This window comes from Curcuma longa, chromosome 1, assembly GCF_044706935.1.
Source record: "Curcuma longa cultivar G26 ecotype Majalengka, Jawa Barat chromosome 1, ITB_CL_G26_1.1, whole genome shotgun sequence".
Lineage (NCBI taxonomy): Eukaryota > Viridiplantae > Streptophyta > Magnoliopsida > Zingiberales > Zingiberaceae > Curcuma > Curcuma longa.
Window position 1 is genome coordinate 24,228,948 of NC_133861.1, and position 21,859 is coordinate 24,250,806.

The 21,859-nt window shown below is 38.5% G+C and overlaps 1 protein-coding gene and 1 pseudogene across 1 annotated transcript; both read left to right on the forward strand.

The window, feature by feature from the left end:
* Window positions 1-1,994: 1,994 nt before the first annotated feature.
* On the forward strand, window positions 1,995-21,127 carry LOC141829649 (uncharacterized). The gene is made up of 12 exons (XM_074717175.1): window positions 1,995-2,190; window positions 3,897-4,007; window positions 5,150-5,236; window positions 5,694-5,747; window positions 5,858-6,003; window positions 6,084-6,237; window positions 6,313-6,450; window positions 6,600-6,671; window positions 6,964-7,037; window positions 7,127-7,268; window positions 20,314-20,392; window positions 20,736-21,127. Exons 1-12 carry the CDS (start codon window positions 2,044-2,046, stop codon window positions 20,831-20,833), a joined length of 1,302 nt encoding a protein of 433 aa, XP_074573276.1. The 5' UTR covers window positions 1,995-2,043; the 3' UTR covers window positions 20,834-21,127.
* Window positions 13,003-18,541, forward strand: LOC141848375 (uncharacterized; annotated as a pseudogene).
* Window positions 21,128-21,859: the final 732 nt, after the last annotated feature.

Here is a 21,859-nt window from a genome sequence, read left to right on the forward strand (position 1 = left end):
ACTGTCAATATATATAATTGAGAGAAAGAGAGACAGATCTGCGTTCCAATATGACAGTATCCAATAAGGATGCATCCATCTGATATGATATGATGATAAAATTACAAGATTGAGACAGGTGGGTGGCCAAAGGAATCTGTGGACTAATGGTCCGGAACTTGTCACTACTCTCCATATACACCAAATACACGCGTCAAGGTCCAGCTACTGATCCAATCTTGTGTCTTTTTCCGGTTAGATTTACGTGAGTCTTTAAGAATCCAGACGCTTCAAGCCCTGCTTCCATCAATCTTGAGATGGTCCTTTTCAGAAACTACAGTGTCGTTGAACCCTTGCATAGAATCCCTTCATGCTAATTCAAGCATTCCTGGCGAGAGTGGGAGTGGTAAAGTAATCTTGAGATGGTCCTTTTCAGAAACTACAGTCGTTGATCCCTTGCATAGAATCCCTTCATACTAATTCAAGCATTCCTGGTGAGAGTGGGAGTGGTAAATTAATGCTGGCTGAAATAAATTAATTAGGGTTCATTAGTACCAGCTGCATGGTGAATAGTAAGGAATGGTGCAACGTCTGTTTAGGCTTGATCTGCCATCATCTGTGATGGGAATATATATATATATATATATATATATATCCCAAATATATATATATATATATATATATCCCAAATAATAAATGCGCGTGAGCAGGCAATGAGTTGGCTGGGTTTAATTCCTTTGCATTTGTACTGTCAGTGCAGGTTTTTGTCTCTAGAAAATGAAATGTCAGTGCTCTGAATAAGCATCAAAACTAGTAAAATCAATATAACATAAATTGAAATAATTAATTTAATCCATGCTTGATGCTTTGCTTGGCTTATAAGCTAGAAGAATGGTGACAAGTCGGGAGAAAGAAACAAGTGTACGTCCATGAAATGGACAAATATTTGTGGACAAGTTGCTCGATAGCTTGCTGAACTGAGAGAGAAGGCCTCAAGGAACAAGGACCACAGCGGTTCACTATTGATGCTTTAAATTATATCTTAGATATTGATCGCAGAAACATTCAATCGACGCGGAAGCAAAGAATCTTTTATAAGCGTGTTTTTGTTGTTAGAGTCAAACTGTCGCACATGTACTCGCTGCTAATGCCCTTACGAAGACAAAATTAATCAATTAATTAATTATATTCTTGTTGCTAGCTGATTTAGTTCGATTTTTCTCTAACATCATTTGCATTTAAAGATTTAATTTTAATAAATAAATAAATAATATTCCTTCAATTCTCTGCACAAATTTTCAGTCGTACGTCACTACAACAAAAATGACTTTCCGCAGCGCGTCATCCGCAGCGCACATCATAGGCGCGCTGTTAATAGTTGCTTTGACGACGCGCCCAATAAAATGCGCTGCGGATAATATCATATTTTTATCAACCGCAGCGCGCAACAATAGTACGCTGTTAAATAATACTTTTAACAGCGCACATTGTACGCCGTTAAAATTATTTTTAACAGCGCATATTGTGCGCCGTTAAAAGTATTTTTAACAGCGTGCAATGTGCGCTGTTAAAAATTTATATTGACAGCGCACATTGCACGCGGTTAAAAATATCTAAAATCTCTAAAATCCCTAAATTATAATTATAAGTATATTATTTTTAATTTCTTTAACAAAATCCCTAAAACCCTCCCTATCCCGCCCGATAATCCCTCATCCCCGCGCTCCCTCGCGATATCCGCTCGCATTTTCCTTCCCACCTTCGCCCGCTGCCCTAATCTCGCAAATTCCTGCTTCCCGCCCGCGATATCCCTTCCCACCTTCGCCCGCTGCTCGCAAAATCCTGCTTCCCGCCTGCTGCCATAATCACTTCTCTTCTGCCCTAATCGCGCCCTGCCCTAATCAATCGCGCAAATCCTGCTTCAATCAATCCCGCTTCAGTCGATCCGGCGCTGCCCTAACGCGCGCTGCCCTAATCAATCGCGCAAATCCTGCTTCAATCCCTCCGCGCGCTGCGTTGGTGGCGACGCTGCTTTCTTTTCCGGCGTTCCCTTTGATCGCCTCAATGCTATCGATCGAGGAGTCCAAAAACCTCTTCTCCTTGCTCGATTCGGAGTCGAAGTCCTTCGATGAGATTGTCGCTGATTACCAATCGCAGTTCCCGCGGGAAGCCCGGTTTAGGGTTTGCTTTTCCCTTGATATCCTTCTCGAGGTAGGAAATCTACTTGTCTTTTTTGCTACTAGATGATGCTTTGATGGATTAGGTTTGCATGATTCGACTCTCGCTTTGTTCTTAGGCTATCAAATGGTGTTATTGGCCTTCTTATTTTGAAACCCATTTGCTTAGTATTATTTGTTATTCAGCTTAGGGATGTTAACTTGCCTCATGCTTTTTTTTAATCGTAAATGCTGTTTCTCAGAACAACGTCACCACCTAAGGCTGCACTCCTAGTTATGTTTGCCTTTTTTTTGACGGATGAGGGATTTTGTCATTGTATTCAGATGTATATGTAATTCATAAAATGCTTGACTTCATACGTTGTTATGTCCATGCCTTTCCTTTCATTTATTCTGGTGAACTTTTTTTCAAAAAAATAATAATTTAAAGTACCATCTTGTTCTTCTGATTATACTAAAATAGCACAGCTCGCAGGTAAAACACTAACATTTTTCAGCAGAACTTTTCTTATGATATCAACATTTAGGCCTTGTGCTTATTCTGAAATATCTGAGAAGTGGGGCGGCATACTACTAAAGAAATTTTTAAAATTTTAAATGCATCATTATCTTAACAAGTGATGATTGATTTGGAAAAGAACCAAACAACTATTTCTCCAGGTTAACTATTATTGAAATTTACAGTGTCAATTATGAACACAATAGGTTCATTTTTTAAAATATGTATTTATGAAGAATCTGAGTATATAGGTAATGTATTTCAGTGTATATCTGGAGTAAATTGACTCCAATTTGCATAATTGATCTTCACCATCCGAGTGGATCTGTTGATGACAATTTTTGCCTGATAATTTTGAAGTGTTGCTTTGGAAATGTGAGGTACTTATCTTTTTTCAATCAGAAGGCTTGACTTGGATCATTTGATGGACTTAAACAACTGGCTTCTCCTTATTTTTCTTCCTTCCTTTTCTCCCTTATCGTTTATGTATCCTTATCTTTTTACTTCTAAATTCCTAGTTATCAGCTGCTACTCCTTTTTTGATTCGTTTTTTATACCATAGGAGGTGTTGTAAGTGGTTCTCCTTTTATACTGGCGTCACGTCACAAAATTCCTCACAGTTTCTTGTCTATATTGATTTACATTCTTAGAGATACTTAGTTTGACTTGTAACTGACCATTTGGTTTTCTTATTATGAGTTGTGATTGTGCCAAACTTATTAGCTTTTGTGTAAGGTTTAACTTTTGTCCATACTGTTAGCTTTCAGCAGGATGATTCTTGTGTTTACTTTTCATTTTGATAACCAGATCATTGTTCTAGAAGTATTCATATGTCGTAGGACAATATAATTGTGTTTTTTTGCTTATTAATGTAGAAATAGCACGTTCCTGAGGCTGATATATATGTCCACAAGGAGGGGCTTCAATTGAATGAAAAATAATCAATCTATTAGTGCACATCAATCCTTAGACTATTATAGGTTTCAGTACCTATGCATAAGATACTGAAGAGCATCATAGAAGATGATAAATATAGACTAGATATGGAATATATCACCATTTGATCTTTCTTGTGAAGGAGTACTGTGATTCCCACCCTTATGGTAGTTTGTTGATCATAATGTATGATTGTTTATGTTTAACATTCTTCTAATTTTACCCACCCTCATGGTAGTTTATTGACCATAATGTATGATTGTTTATGTTTAACGTTCTTCTAATTTTCTTCTCAATATATCCAGGACAAGGTTTTGTTGAAGCTTACCCAACGTTTGGTTGCCTACCTTTTACTTCATGTGACTTATTCCTCTAATCCACCATCATCAAATCCATTTATTTCATTCCTTGTAAATGTGAGTATTTTTGATTCCTCTAAATGTTTGAAATTTCAAACTCATGGACTGATTGGATTACAAAAACAGATTTATATCAAATGGCTACTTCTTGAATAATATCATTTGTTTGGTAGTTTTTTTAACCACATTTTTTACCTTTACTTTCATTTTGTGTACTTTCAGCTTTAATCTTGTAGAAACACAAACAGGGAATTACGTGACTGCATCATTTCTCTTAGCTAACTGTTGAAACATGTATAACATCATGCTTAATTATAATAAGATGTATCCATAAATTTGGGATTTTTAGTATTGTTTTTCATAATAAAATTAGGGTTTTGAAAATGATTTTTTTATCTGATTGGAATTTTTGATGACACTGGTGGGTTCAGTTTCCTTTTACAACTGCAGCCAAGTTCTGTGAATTACTCTTGTCCCAGAAACTGATGCTACCTTTAATTTCCATAGTCAGATTGTATGCTCACAATGGATGTAGAAATACATCAACTTGTGGTCTTTTGGGGGCCACACACTGGCATGTGATCAGCATTTCCAAATGTCTGTTTCTGGCATCCTTGTCCTGTCTCATTTAGGACAAGTGTTAGGTTTTGCGTTATTTCACATCCAAATGGTGCCTTTTATTTGCTCTGATGTTTCCTGTTGTTATGTCTTGATATTAGCTGATCCAAATAGTTGAGACTCATTCCTTAGTGTTGTTGTAACAACTTTACCTTCACATTGTCATTTGATCTATGGGCTTGCGGTCTCTATGGCAACATGCTTTCTTTTCCATTCATGGTCATATGCTTATTCATATTACAAAATTAATATGTAGGATTGAAATATTATATGGTTATCTGCTTTTATTATTTAGTTATCCGCTTTTATTATAATTGAAATATTATATGGTTTTCCGCTTTTATTCAACAACTAATCAGATAACTGGTTATGCCAACATATCCTCTATGTTAATGCCAATGAATTTGCAGCTTTGTATAAGAGCATAGAGAAAAAGAGACATGCATAACATGAAAGAGCTACCAACTTTTATATATATATATATATACATAATCACTTAATAGTTTTTAAAAGGAATTAAAAGTTTTTTGCTGGCTAATTATTCAAATTTTTTGTAAATCAGCATTTCTTTGTCATTACAGGCAGCAACTGATGATACCTCAGAGAAAATGGAGATGGCATTTATTCAACTTTTGATGGGATCTATAGGTGGAAGCAATAACAAAGAGGTTACTATTTTTTGTCTGTCCTTCTTCAGCTGCATTTGTTGTACTGCTGGTTATGTCTTTGTATTAGATTTGTTAAGCTAGTCTGATAATTATCAAAGTAGTTTGGATTTGGTTTGCATACTATACTGTCATTAATATTCTATACAGAAAAATATTAAAATGCTAAGTACAGTAAAGCACGACTGTTCTGATTATCTTCACTCAATTTGAGATGCTCCTTATATTAAGTTGAGTAAGGTGATTGAGGATTGAATGCGCTATGAATTTTGTGGTTGAGAAATTTTAAAGACGGGTTTAAGGGAACAAGTCAACTCAGCAACCATATGTATTAGGTTTACCATGTCTTTTTGTATTTTATTTAAACTAACTGATTTTCTGAGAATAGCTATGCCTGCATTTTAGAATCATGTTTCCCCCAATTTATACCTTATATCTTGGCTTATTTGTTAATGATCAGGTTATGAAGCTGTCATCTGTTGATTACATCAAAGGATTTGACTCATCATCCTATGTAAGTTAATAATTAGGAGATGTGGTAGATGTAACATTGCAACTGAGGATAATTTCTTTACTGGTTTGTGATTTTGGCTTATCTTCTGGTAATTATACTATTGTTGTTAGGTTCTGTTGCAACGTGAACAACTGCAGAAGCTATTTTCTGATGGTATACAGTCCAAATCATATGAAAACATTTTTCAAGCCACATCTGTTAAAAATATTATCCCAGATCCGGATATACCTGTTGGCATTGATGCTACTCCATCTGAGCATACAACATATCCCTACTCTTAAGTATTATATAAGGAGAAGTCTCCTAAGAGCCTTGAGGCATATTGCTATGTTTCAGGCCAAAGCTTCCAGTGACAGGAACAAAACCAAGAATTGGTTCTGATGATAGAGACAATGCTATATTAGGTTTAATGCAAAACTTGTCTGTTGAAGGATTGAGTCCTCAGTGGATAAGACCTGCACCACCAATGCTTCCAGTATTAGATGGAGAAGTAAGATTTTTCACCTGTGAGTTTGCATGCTCAATCATTTTCTTCAGTGTTATTGATCTGCAAGTTATTCTATAGTCTATATGGCTCAATCCTGATAACGACCACGAGCTTTTGTGGGACTATGGCATGTGTGCAGACACCAGTCGAGGGGCTGCAGTGAGGGATTTGATTGCAAAAGCATTGAAAGGCCCACTTGCACCTGCCCAACAAGAGGTTTTGTTCTTTTTGCTCTAACTAGCTTGCATCTGTTGATCATAGTGGACAATTTTTCTTCTACACTATGAACATTAGTAGTTTTATTTCCGATTACATATGCTAATATTTTTCATATTCATGAAACATTTTGATTTTTTTTCCTGCAGCAAGTAGTGTTAGAACTTGCCAAGGATGCGAAACTCGTCTATCATTGTGGACTCACTTTTCTTCTGCAAAAGGTGGATCCGCCACCTTAGCGGCCCCACACGGTCGGCCCCACGACCATCTGTGAGGAGGTAAATCGAGAAAGTGCAGTTGGTTACGACGCAGGAGGGTATTGCCTAGCTTCGCCAGGATTCGAACCCTTGTCCTCTTCTGCAAGTCTGCTGCGTCGTAACCAACTCACCTATGCCTCGAGGGCTATCATTGTGGACTCACTCCTTTGAAGCTCCCGATTGATAGTTATTTTCATTATTCTGTTATTTCCTATTTCAAACTTTGTGATGTGATTATATCCATGAATTTTGGTAGGATCTTGTTGAGCACAACCCACTTATTGCTGTTGAAGTTCTTTCAAAGTTGATGAATTCTCCTGAAGTTTCAGAGTAAGAGTTTTTAATATTTGCATATGTTTCAGTGATAAATATGTTGGTACTATACTTTTGTGTTTTGCTTATCAGAGTCTGGTTGGCAGGTATTTCACTGTTCTTGTCAATATGGAAATGAGTCTACATTCAATGGAAGTGGTTAACAGGCTCACAACTGCAGTTAATCTCCCAACTGAGTTTGTACACATGTACATCACTAATTGTATATCATCATGTGAAAACATAAAGGTCTTCCCCTTTCATTCTCAATGCTCTTATTTTTTGGAAGGCATCAGTTTCAAGTTATTTAATCATCGCATCTAAATAAAAATCTGATTGTTTTTGAACTGCATAGTATAGTGATTTAGGTGATATTCCTATAAAACAATGTTCTAAATGGTGGATGAGGTGGTAGCCTAGGCGGGAGGCAGGCATAAACCGCATCGCTTTTGTCAAATGTGGTATTTTAGGCGGTCTAACATAGGTTAAAAATCCCAACTCATCTCCTTTCTCCTTCCATTGGAACTGCCACCCGCTACTGTCGCCGCCATCATAGTTGTCGTTGCCGTCTTAGGTTAGCTTTTATTATATATTTTGGATTGAAATATCGCTAGGTCATTTCGCCTGAACTGACACTACACAAACGAGGTAGTGAGGTTTCAGCGTGCTGCACGCTCGCATATGTTGCCTGGGCCCAACGACAGATACCAAAAACTAGGATCGACTCTTTGGGAAAAGAAGAGAAGAAAATAATTCAAGACTCTGCTTAGAATTATTTTTCCTCCAAAGAGATTTTAAAAAAAAAACAAACTTGCGAAGATTTATTGCAAAACAAACTTACAAACCTCAAACCTTACAAACTGTTTCAGATTAGATCGCTTGGTGTTGCTCAAGTGACTAAAACTGATCACATAACACACCTTATATAGGCTAGAGAAGAAGATGATAAGCATGAAGCGGGTGCTCATTTGGCCCCATCAGTCCTTCATTGCTATCATTCCCTATTAGCCATTACATTGCTTCATAACTAAGTAACTACAGCTGTAGCGCACTTTGAGCGGCTCCCCGAGGCTCAACTCTTAGTGTCAGCATAAAGTAGGATTCTCTTCCAATAATTTACATAAAGTAAGATAACGAAGGACGATTTGATTCCCTTGCCTTATCAGATATCGTCCTTTAAAGCAGTTTTGGGCTCCACCATGCTTCACGGGTGGATTCGCTTTATCTCAGAGCCTATCATTTTCATTCTTTCGACGAGATTCCAGAGATCTATTCGGTTTTGCTTTACCTCTGGTAATTGCTTTCGCCAATAATTTAAGTCACTATTTTGAGGCCTTTGAGAACTTTGAGGGAATAGGTCCCGCCTTCCACCTTCTTTGTACGCTTGATGCCCGAAGTCGATTTCCTTCATCTGAAGAATCATTTCCAGCTCATTCAAGCTGGAAAGAACATTATGTACAGCTTGCTCTTCAATAGTGGCCATCTCCCTCCTTTTATCATGTTCTTCCTTATACAGAATTCCCTTTGAAGTTTCACATATTAAATCCTCATATCGCGTCAATAAGGGATATTTAGTGGAGGCCGAGGCTTCTTCTTGTTGATCAAGAATAGTAGAGTCTTCGGTAATTGAATATCATTCTCTCTTTGCCCTTAACTTCTTTGCCAGTTTCGGGATCTATTGATGTCCCAGATTGCACAATCATAGCCATAGTCCGATGCATGCTTTTACTAGGTCTGATTACCTTAACTTCAACAGCTGGTTAACATGCTTTTCAAAAATAGACTTTAATGCGGGAGTTATATGAGAGAGATGCCTGCTTTTACTAGGTCTGATTACCTTTAACTTCAACAGCTGGTTAACATGCTTTTCAAAAATAGACTTTAATGCGGGAGTTATATGAGAGAGAGACTTATCTTATATAATAATGTCTGGGTTGATTAGGTCCAGCTTACACACGATCTATGATGGGTCCTCCTCAATATGATGGGTCCTCCTCAATAAGCTGGACCTAATCAACCCAGACATTACTATACAAGATAAGCCTCTCTCTCATATAACTCCCGCATTAAAGTCTATTTTTGAAAAACATGTTAACCAGCTGTTGAAGTCAAAGGTAATTAGACGTAGTAAAAGCAGGCATCGGACTATGGCTATGATTGTGCAATCTGGGACATCAATAGATCCCGAAACTGGTAAAGAAGTTAAGGGCAAAGAGAGAATGATATTCAATTATAGAACACTCAATGATAATACTTACAAAGACCAGTATAGTTTCTCAGGAATTAACACAATAGTCAAAAGGGTCAGTAATTCAAAAATTTATTCCAAGTTTGATTTAAAATCAGGATTTCATCATATTGCAATGGATCCGGATTCTGTGGAGTGGACAACATTTATTTATCCGCAAGGATTATATGAATGGTTGGTAATGTCATTCGGATTAAAGAATGCACCGGCTATATTCCAAAGAAAGATGGACCATGTATTCAAAGGTACTGATGATTTTATTGCAGTATATATTGATGATATACTAGTCTTTTCTCAATCTGAATTAGAGCATATTAAGCATTTGGAAATCATGCTTAATCTTTGTCAAGAACATGGACTGGTATTATCTCCCACTAAGTGCAAAATAGCAGTACCACGAATAGAATTTCTAGGAGCTGAGATAGGGGAAGGAAAGCTTAGACTTCAACCCCATATAATCAAAAAGATTACTGAGGTAAAGGATGAGTAGCTCAAAGAAAAGAAAGGGCTTAGATCATGGTTAGGGATTTTAAACTATGCCCGAACCTACATACCAAACCTAAGTGCCAAATTGGGTCCTCTTTATGAAAAAACCTCTATAAATGGAGATAAAAGAATGAAATCTTCTGATTGAGAGTTAGTCAGACAGATTAAAGAACAGGTTAAAAATTTGCCTGATCTTGATATACCACCAGAGGGGGCATACATCATACTTGAGACAGATGACTCAATGACCGGATGGGGAGGAGTATCTAAATGGAAGAAGAACAAGTATGATCCTAGAAGTTCTGAGAAAATTTGTGTGTATGCTCATGGAAAGTTTCCAGTAGTCAAATCAGTAATAGATGCTGAAATATTTGCAGCAATGGAAACTATGACAGCTTTGAAAATACATTTCTTAGACAAAGATGAAATTACGCTCAGAACAGATTGTCAGGCGATAATTTCCTTCCATAATAAGACTACAAGAAATAAACCCTCAAGGGTTAGATGGTTGGCTTTTACAGATTTCATTACCGGTACCGGGATAAAGGTAAATTTTGAGCATATAGATGGAAAATTAAATTTATTTTCTGACACCTTGTCCAGGTTAATTATGAAGCCAGAAATAGTGGCGGTCATTACCGAAGACTACTATTCTTGATCAACAAGAAGAAGCCTCGGCCTCCACTAAATATCCCTTATTGACGCGATATGAGGATTTAATATGTGAAACTTCAAAGGGAATTCTGTATAAGGAAGAACATGATAAAAGGAGGGAGATGACCACTATTGAAGAGCAAGTTGTACATAATGTTCTTTCCAGCTTGAATGAGCTGGAAATGATTCTTTAGATGAAGGAAATCGACTTCGGGCATCAAGCGCACAAAGAAGGTGGAAGGCGGGACCTATTCCCTCAAAGTTCTCAAAGGCCTCAAAATAGTGACTTAAATTATTGGCGAAAGCAATTACTAGAGGTAAAGCAAAACCGAATAGATCTCTGGAATCTCGTCGAAAGAATGAAAAGGATAGGCTCTGAGATAAAGTGAATCCACCCGTGAAGCATGGTGGAGCCCAAAACTGCTTTAAAGGACGATATCTGATAAGGCAAGGGAATCAAATCGTCCTTCGTTATCTTACTTTATGTAAATTATTGGAAGAGAATCCTACTTTATGCTGGCACTAAGAGTTGCGCCTCGGGGAGCCGCTCAAAGTGCGCTACAGCTGTAGTAACTTAGTTATGAAGCAATGTAATAGCTAATGGGGAATGATAGCAATGAAGGACTGATGGGGCCCAATGAGCACCCGCTTCATGCTTTTCATCTTCTTCTCTAGCCTATATAAGGTGTGTTATGTGATCAGTTTTAGTCACTTGAGCAACACCAAGCGATCTAATCTGAAACAGTTTGTAAGGTTTGTAAGTTTGTTTTGCAATAAATCTTCGCAAGTTTGTTTTTTTTTTTAAATCTCTTTGGAAGGAAAATAATTATAAGCAGAGTCTTGAATTATTTTTTTCTTCTCTTCTTTTCCCAAAGAGTCGATCCTAGTTTTTGGTATCAGAGCTTGGAGTATTTTCTAAGCTCAATGGCAGGCTAAATTTTCTTTATTCAAGGTTGAGGTAAGGAAAATTCATATCAGGCTTCTTATATGCTCAAAATTTTTTAAGCATTTTCCAGAAAGGTTTAAAATTATTTCTGAGGAAAGAATCACAAGATCAGAAGGTGGAGACCCGATAAGCATCCTTGGTCCGAAGTTCCGCAAGGCTAGTAAGCGCGTAAAGCGGTAAGCCCTAAGATCTTACTTGAAGATATTCTTCAAAATAGTTCTAACCTTCATTTGAAAAGCTTGGAAAAAGGACTTTTACTAAAAATTTATTTGATAAAGCGACCGGATGAGTTAACTGATCGCAAAAGACCGCCGAGCAACGTAAGTCCTCAAAAGAGAGGTCATTAGCCAGTCGGATGAGCGTGAAAGTTTTACGAGTCCCTAAGCCGTAAGAATAAATTTAATGGTAAAGAGATTCCTTTATGTCGGAAAGAGTTGAGCAGAATATAAGAGAATGGTATGAAAAATCCCGAAACAAAAACCTTGAATATTTAGACTTAGCTGATACCTCAAAACTTGAACCAAAAGACCTAGCCAATAACCTTGGTGTGATTCATAGTAAAGTGTGTCTTCTGTCAAAAGTAACTCTTAAGCATTTCTATTTCCTTGAGGAAGAAAATAGAAATCTTCAGAAGGAAGTAGCTCAACTACGAAATTTTGTAAGAAATTTAGAAAAGGATTTTGTGTTTAATAAACCCCTTACTAAGGCTGAAGTCAGGAACCTAGTCACTGAAATTTCGAAACAACCAAAATTGATAGAAGAAGAGGCATTAAAATTGATTGAAGAATTAAGACAAAGTGTCAGAAAAGTAGAAGGTGTTTTGTAGGAAGTTAAAAGATTGATTGGTGGATGACAGAGTTCTCTAGGCAGTTGGAAGATAGTAATTATTTGAAAGCATTAAAATCAACAGATAATATTGAAACTCCTGCAAAAGGTTTTGCTAAACCAAGTGAATATTCGTCAACAATTGATTTGCTAAAGGCCGTGGTTAAGCAAAATAATACTCTAATTTCTTTACTTATATCACAAGGAGAGTTGATACAGGACTTGCAGAACCAGATTGTTCAAATTAAGAAGCAGCAGCAGCAGTCTCCAGAAACTCCTTCAAAAGAACTTGAAGTATCAATTGACCAGCTAACTAAAAGGCTTTCTGGCCTAAACTTGGGAGGTGAAGTGATTATTCCTAAAAAGAAGGGTTCCATTCTGATATATAAAAATCCTTCTGATATTCTTGAAGCAGAAAATAGGAAGCTAAAATGACTTCTAGACCACCAGCAGTGGTTACTACTACCACTCAGGTACCTATAGCGGAAGATCAGATCCGAGATTATCGTCAGAATCAACGACGATTGTATAATTTGCAAAGAAGAATAATTCCAAGTCAAAAACGCTTCAGAAGGATGATTGAAAGTCAATTGGATCCAGAAGCACAACTGGAAATTTCTAGATCCAGAAGAGCAACAATGGTACCAACGGAAATTCTTTATTTTGCAGGATATAGACCTACTCAACACCGAGTATATCAACACTACTCGAAAGAAGATGTACTGTGTGTAGAAGATGGATAAGTGGATCTGCCACTTGTTACTACACAAAGCCATAGAGCTCTAAGAGAGGCTAGTTTTCACCACATCCATGTGGGCCTCTTAATGGTAAGAGTTTATACTCTTCATAGACGTGATGCAGGAACTATGGTGCTGGTTGTTCTACGAGATACTCGATGGCGTGGAGACCGCGCTATTATAGCAACAATGGAAATAGATCTTTCTAGAGGAACTCAGATGACATATGTGATACCTGATTTGATGATAAGTATTGATGATTTTTCAAATCATCTTGAATTATCAATACAAACTCATGGTATAATGACTGGCAGGGAGGCACTAGCAATTTATTAATTACCCGAATGATGCTAGGCAGATTAACAAATACTAGCTTTACAAATTTTTCCTATAATGTTCAACATGTTGCAGACTACCTGGCTAGCAGAGGAGTTATTGCCCTACCAGGGAATCGTTTTTCCACTGAAGAATTGCAGAATCAAAGGTGGATATTGAGGCCAACTTTAACGAGAAATCCAATGGCTCCAACAAGAGTTCAATCTCGAGCTCTTATGAACGGAAGTGTATCTTTGCAATTTGAAGGATACACGACAATCCCTGAACAGCAATCACATCAAGTTAATGAACATGATGAAGAAATTCATTCTCCTGAGCAAGAAATCTTGGCGGTTTTGACGATTGAAGAAGCTCTACCTATAGTAAAGTTTACAAGATTAAGTCTAAATTCAACCATACCAATAAGGGCCACTGAGGGAGCTGTAGGGTATGATCTCCATATCACTGCTAACGCTGAAATTGGTGCAGGTGACAGGGATTTACTTAGAACAGGATTGGCTATGGCTATTCCTGAGGGATATTATGGAAGAATTGCTCCAAGATCCAGAGTTGCCTGGAAAAAGGGTATTCATATTGGAGCAGGGGTAATTGATAGTGATTACCGAGGGGAAATTAAAATTCTGGTTTTTAATCTAACATTTGTACCGGTATATTTAAAAAGGGGCGAGGCAATCGCTCAAATAATCTTTACAAAGATTGCCATACCACCACTGATGCAGGTCCCAAGTTTATCAAATACACGAAGAGGAACACAAGGATTTGGATCGACATATGTGGCAAACCAAGCTTCAACAAGTCAAACATCAATTGGTTCCCCAGAGTGGACTACACTAATGCAAACCTTATGTCCACCAACACAACCGGAAGAAGCAATACCTGATCCTGAACCAGATGAGTATGATCAATTATTGCTAAATTGGGTTAATAAAGAACATACTTTGGCTATTAATCATCAGGAAGGTCAATCCCAGCAGACAGATATCTGGGATACCTTGGAGCAACACCAAGCGATCTAATCTGAAACAGTTTGTAAGGTTTGAGGTTTGTAAGTTTGTTTTGCAATAAATCTTCGCAAGTTTGTTTTTTTAAAATCTCTTTGGAGGGAAAATAATTCTAAGCAGAGTCTTGAATTATTTTCTTCTCTTCTTTTCCCAAAGAGTCGATCCTGTTTTTGGTATTCTCCTCTGTTAAAAAGAATATATGGAAAACTTGTCTTATTACAAGGGATAACCCCCTTATTTATACATGAATATAACGACTTATTCTAGGAGAATTATTCTAAAAGAATAAACAGATTATTTATCCCTAAATATTCTAACACTCCCCCTCAAGCTGGAGAATATAAATCATATGTACCCAGCTTGTTACATATGTAGTCAATTCGAGGACCTCTCAGTGACTTGGTGAATATATCTGCTAGTTGATCCTGTGAGTTAACAAAACTAGTAGATATTTCACCAGATATGACTTTCTCTCTGACAAAGTGACAGTCGACTTCAATATGTTTTGTCCTCTCATGAAAAACTGGATTTGAAGCAATATGCATGGCGGCTTGGTTGTCACATATAAGTGACATTTGTGTAACCTCTCCAAATCTTAGCTCTTGAAGTAACTGTTTGAGCCATATAAGCTCTTGACTGGCTATGGCCATAGCTCGATATTCTGCCTCTGCACTGGATCTTGCCACAACATTCTGCTTTTTGCTTTTCCAAGAAACAAGGTTATCTCCGACAAATATACAATAACCAGAAGTAGATTTCCTATCAATGGGAGATCCTGCCCAATCTGCATCAGAATACCCTACGACTCGAGTATGTCCTTTGTCTTCGTACAGAAGACCCTTTCCTGGAGTGCTTTTGATATATCGAATAATGCGAGTCACAGCATCCCAATGTTCCTTGCATGGAGAGTTGAGAAACTGACTTACTACACTTACTGCAAATGAGATATCCGGACGAGTAACAGTAAGATAGCTTAGTCTCCCAACTAATCGCCTGTATCGTTCAGGATCTGGAAGAGGCTCCCCCTGATTTGGCATGAGCTTGATATTAGGATCCATTGGAGTGTCAACTGCCTTTGAGTTTAACATGTCTGTTTCTTCTAGAATATCCAATGCATACTTCCTTTGGGATATGATAATCCCATCTTTGGACTGTGCTACTTCTATCCCCAAAAAATATTTGAGTTTGCCGAGATCTTTTGTCTGAAAATGTTTGAAAAGATGCTGCTTCACCTGTGAAATCCCGAGATGATCACTACCTGTGATAACAATATCATCAACATAAACTACCAAGTAGATGCAACCAGCAGATGAGTGGCGATAAAAGACAGAATGGTCAGCCTCACTCCGAGTCATGCCAAACTGTTGAATTACAGTACTAAATCTACCGAACCATGCTCTGGGAGACTGCTTGAGGCCATATAAAGATTTCCGCAGGCGACATACAAGACCAGAAGACTCCCCCTGAGCAACAAAACACGGAGGTTGCTCCATGTAGACTTCTTCGAGCAGGTCACCATGTAAGAAAGCATTTTTGATATCCAACTGATAAAGAGGCCAATGTCGGATAGCAGCAATGGACAGGAATAGACGTACAGAGGACAGCTTGGCAACAGGAGAAAAAGTGTCCCCATAATCCAATCCGAAGATCTGAGTATATCCTTTAGCAACGAGGCGAGCTTTAAGCCGGTCAACCTTTCCGTCTGGACCAACCTTCACCGTATATACCCATCGACAACCGACAATTGACTTCCCTGGTGGTAGAGGAACGAGGTCCCAAGTCCCACTGCTTTGTAAGGCACATATTTCATCGAGCATAGCCTGTTTCCATCCTGGATGGGCAAAGGCATCATCTGCAGTCTTCGGAAGAGAAACAGACGACAAGGAGGAAAGACAAGAAAAATAGGAAGGAGAAATACGATGATAACTCAAAGAAATATAATGAGGAGAAGGATTACGAGTGGAACGCATACCTTTTCGAAGTGCAATGGGAACATCAGACTCAGGAGATGGGACCGGAGGACAAGGCGAAAGACTTGGCTCCAAAGATGAGTTCATGGCAGCGTCAGTGGTGGGCGGCGGCAAGGCAGGACGAGGACGACGCTGATAAATTTGCAATGGAGGAGATGTCTCTGGAGGTGACAAAGACTCCTCCGGAGGATAAAAGATAGCCAATGGTGTAGGCATAGAAGGAGAAACCTCAGATGGAGATCCATTGGGCCCAAAAAATGGGACCGAATCAAAGAACGTGACATCAGCAGAGATGAAGTACCGATGGAGAGTAGGGGAATAACACTTGTACCCTTTTTTAGACCGTGGATACCCAAGGAAGACACATTTATGAGACCGGGGAGAGAGTTTATCCATGCCAGGATCGAGAGCATGAGTAAAACATATAGAACCAAAGACCTTAGGTGGTAAAGGATGAAGAGACTGATGAGGATAAAGAACATGATGAGGTATTTGACCTTGTAAAGTGGAGGAAGGCATGCGATTGATGAGATAGCATGCGGTAAGGACAGCATCACCCCAAAATTGAAGAGGAACATGAGAATGGAGAAGAAGAGTTCGGGTGGTTTCAAGAAGATGGCGATTCTTGCGTTCGGCAACTCCATTCTGTTGAGGGGTATGAGGACAGGACGTCCGATGCAACACACCATGAGACGCCATGAAGGTCTGAAACGGAGTAGATAGATACTCACGTGCATTATCACTCTGCAAGGTTCGAAGAGAAATACCAAATTGATTTTTAATTTCATAGAAAAAAGATTGAAAAAGAGAAAACAACTCCGAACGATCTTTCATCAGATATAACCAGGTGCAACGGGAAAAATCGTCTATAAAGGTAACAAAATATCGTGACCCCAATGTAGAAGAGACACGACTCGGACCCCAAACATCGGAATGAACCAAAGCAAAAGGTGACGTAGCCCGACTCACAGTGCGAGGAGAAAAAGAACTACGGACATGCTTTCCTAATTGACATGACTCACAGGATAGAGATTTTAAGTGGGAAAGACCAGGATGTAATAGTTTCAACTTATCAAGACCAGGATGTCCCAACTGAGCATGAATCAGAAGGGGAGATGTCGCCGCCGAACCAACAAGAGAGGACTGTTGAAGCCGATAGAGGCCATGAGACTCATATCCGAAGCCAATTATCCTCCCCGTACTCCGGTCCTGTAAGGAAACAGAAGATTTAGTAAACGAGATGACACAATCAAGAGACCGAGCAAGCTGACTGATTGATAATAAATTAAAGGGAGCACCGGGAACATAAAGAACATTATGGATAGAAAGAGACGGAGAAGGATGAACAATACCAATACCCTGAGACTGAGTTTGAGAACCATTTGCCATAGTGACATAGGGTAAATAACCAGAAGTTGAGAGAGAAGAAAAAAGAGATTTATTACCAGTGATATGATCAGTAGCCCCGGAATCAAGAACCCAAGGACTCGAAGAGTGAGTTATGCTAGCAAAGGAATTACCAGTGAGTGCAACTGCAGCAGGGGAATCAGAAGTCTTTCGATCCTCATACCATTTCAGAAAATCATCATAGGAAGGTGGTGGGGTCGGATCTGGTGGCAACTGTGAAGTAGAAACAGAACTCTGAACAATTTGCGCAGTCCGGGGAGGTCGACCGTGTAGACTCCAACATTTATCAATTATGTGTCCTGGTCGGTGGCAATGATCACACCAAGGACGTCCTTTGCCACCCTTACGAGGTGGAGGTCTGTTGTTGTTTCGACACAACATTTATCATTTTTTTTTGTATGAGATATAAAGCTGTTTGCTGTTTGCTATTTGCTATTTTGCCTTCACGCTTCTGTCCGGTGCAAGGTGCAGCGCTTGTATTGCTGGTCTGGTGGCTTGAAGAAGAAGGGAATTTGGGCTGCTGCAGGATCCTGTGCAGGAAATGAGAAAAGGAGGGAGAAGCGGCTGCTAGAAATCCAGAGATGGTGCTGTTGGGGCGCGTCGAAGAGGGCAGCGCTGAAGGAGCTAGAGAGCGAAACCTTCGTGATTCGGAAGGGTTCCGATTCGAGAGGCGAAGTCTTCGCGATGAATCAACGCGCCGGAGAAGAAGATTTGGGCCTTGATTACCTTGTCGTCAACAGAGGAGACGGCAGCGATCGCAAGCGGAGGAGAGCGGAGGAGAAGGCAGCGAAGAATCCTAGCCACTGGATCTTCTTCTTCTTTCCTCTGGCGGCCTTCGATCAGAACAGGGAGGCGCGCGTGATTGGAGCGGCGAACAGAGATTCGCGAGCGCAAGGCGCGTGGCGGCGGTGAAAGAGAGAAGGAAGGGAATTGTGGCTTGGTTCGGCGGATAAACCTAAACCTAAGCCAACCTTCGCTCTGATACCATGTTAAAAAAGAATATGGAAAACTTGTCTTATTACAAGGGATAACCCCCTTATTTATACATGAATATAACGACTTATTCTAGGAGAATTATTCTAAAAGAATAAACAGATTATTTATCCCTAAATATTCTAACACAGCCCGGATGCATCGCGTGAGGCACTGCCTAGGCAACCGTGGCGGTAGGCAGTCACTGATCGCTCTACCACCGCCTACCACCGTTTACAACATTGTTATATAAAAACATTTTTAATTAGGAAATCATATTTCTCTTGTATAGTTTTACATGATTTGACATAGTTGTGCAAGTGATGCTAAGATTGATCATTAAACAAAAAAATGAGATGAATTAATGGATTGTTCTAATCAAATGACCCATTCTATTATTCCTTCACATTCAATAGTGTAAGAGATAATCAATTTTGATAATTGTTAAGGGAAATTCTTGAATTATGCACCTGCAACACTTTGGTGGCAAAACCTTGTACCTGTCTATCTTCAGTTTTTGGCAGTTTGGATTTTTTGCTTTCATTGCCACTGATAGTGTCAAATCTTGTCTTCTTAGATTACATTCTTTCATTGACACTGACTATTGGACTTTATTCCACGCTTCATGGGTTGCTTTTGCTCACTAAATTTCAGCTTCTATGATCTAGAGATTTGGCAGTTAAGCAGTTATATTAATTGTAACTCAATTTTCTGAATTTCAAAAGTTCTATAATAGAGAATAAAGATCTATTTGTTGCATTTATTGTTTGTTTATATTTCACACGTCCACAGCATTTGTTTGTTTCAGCTAAAAAATTCTCAATTTTGAGGATTCTCCCCTGTCTAGTGAATTTACTTTGTTAGTTAACACCACTGCAGTTATCGGTACTGGAACCTAAGGAGGAGTGACACTGAGGCTGACTCCTAGTTTCTGGTTTCCAATCAAAGTTTTTATTTATGGTTATCTTATGCAATCATGTCTATTGATGTTTTATATGGTTTGTCGCTTTCAACTACTGGTATCTTAGCATATATCATCGTCGACATAAAATGGTGCTCTGTATGTCCCAACCATTTGGTGTCAGCTACACTGATCCAATGAGGTGAATGCTCAGTTTGTTGTTTCCAGCCAATCCTTCTACTTATGTTTATCTTTCCCAGTCATGTCTGTTATGACCATCAGCATTGTCATCTCAAGCCAAGCTACATTTGTCCCAACAATTTGGGGTTGGCTTGTGTTTCTCCCAATGATACAAGGCTAATTACTATTAATATTTAAATTAATTATATTAATTTTATTGTATTAATTTAAAGTTTTGTTTGGTCTTTTTGCCCCCATACTCCTTTTATTCTAACTGATGCAACTTTTCTAATTATAGATTGCTCACCTTTGAACATGTCTCTATTTTTTTAACCTATTTATTTTCATTATATTGTATATTAAAGTTACACCTCAATCACATCTCAAGATATATGTTAATGTCAGGTAATTTTTACTTATTGATCCTTAGTCTTTGTTCTAGATAGTGCACGCCATAATTTAGTTGATTGAGCTTGGGTCTCCCTTGTGCTTGGCTGTTTCAGCGATTTCTTTTGAATATGCTATATTTATTCTAATATTGGCAGTTTTTTTTTTCTTGAAGTTGATCTCTATTTTTTACGAGAAGCTGATAAAAAAAATTCTAACATATTATGTTCTTTTCCATGTTCAGGACAAGTACATGCAGAACAGACTGGTGAGATTGGTCTGTGTCTTTCTGCAAAGTCTTATCAGAAACAAGATAATTAACGGTGAGTTTACTTTTGCTTTAAATTTTCACCAAGCTTACGTATCATTTACTATTTTGATTGTGTTATTTTAATTTAGGAGCTTTTATACCTTCTCCGATAGCTTAGTTGTTTGGAGTAATGAACTGTGCTAGCTTCTGTTGCAATCTTTTTGTCATATCAAATTTTTTTCTTACTTCCAGTCGTTCTTTTATCAAGTGTTTCATCTGACATACACCTGTTTTTCTCTGCCAAACTTTGTTGATTCACGATCATTTATGGGCGTATTACCTTACATTGTAGCTAGTTTATTTCTAGATGGCAACGGAATTTTGATTATGTGAATTGGGTGTTTGCCATGATGCAGTTCATGATCTCTTCATAGAAGTCCAGGCCTTCTGCATCGAGTTCTCGCGCATCAGGGAAGCCGCTGGCTTGTTCAGACTGCTCAAGACTTTGGAATGATGGAAGGCAGGAGAACACACAAATTCAAACTGCTGCCTTCTATCCATTTTGTACATCCTGCCTAACAGATTATTGCTGAGATTGCCATTCATGGACCTCTGGGAACATTGTGCCACACTATGCATCGGCATCGAATGAGATATGTCCATGCTACATCTCTACAAACTTGTTGAAATTTGAGAATAAAATTTAAGTATTCAAGCGATTTCATCTGCAAAATGCACCAAGTTTGGAGAAAGAAGTCGTGTATCTTTGCACGCCCTAGATGAAATATCTTGCTTCTCATTGGTTCAATGTATGCTTGCTTTCATCCCTCTCTATTTAAAGTTTGTTCTTATTCTTATCATGCTTTAGTTAACTTGGATGAAAAACTAGGAGCGAAAGATGGCAATGAATAACGGAGAAAATGTTCGTCACGCGAACTTGATGAATAACTAAGAGCAAAAGAAGGCAATGAATTACAGAAAATGTATAGGATGATTCGTTATTCATGCTAATGTGTACTTTTACATATATGTTAGATAAGATAAGTTGCAAAAAAAATGATAATCCCAGTTATATCTTGGAGGTGGTCGGTCCGGTCCTACAGAAGTTTTCCACCGACTACCAGGATAAATCGGGAAGCGCATACGACGGTCAATCCAGATGCCCAGCATTCTTTGATTCATGCTAACGCCGTGTGATACTTTTACAACCCATGTATGTTATTGCCCCGGGGACAAGGTAAGTTGCTTCTAAGCAAGAATTTCGGGTGAAGGTCACATAATAATTCAAGTAAGGTGCTTCATGTTTAAACTCTTGTCCTTGAACAATTCACTGTGTTAAGCACTAAGATGAAGCAAGTCACAAGTCGCTGAGCACACAGTAAGGTGACACTACTCGACCCTCTTTTAAAGAAACAATAAGGGAACAAACATGAGACTACTGCCCCTATGATGGTGGATTATGATCGGTTTCATAAGCATGTTTGTTATGTGTATAATCAAGTTTCACTGCCCCCACGAATTGATTTTTCATCCTTGATTT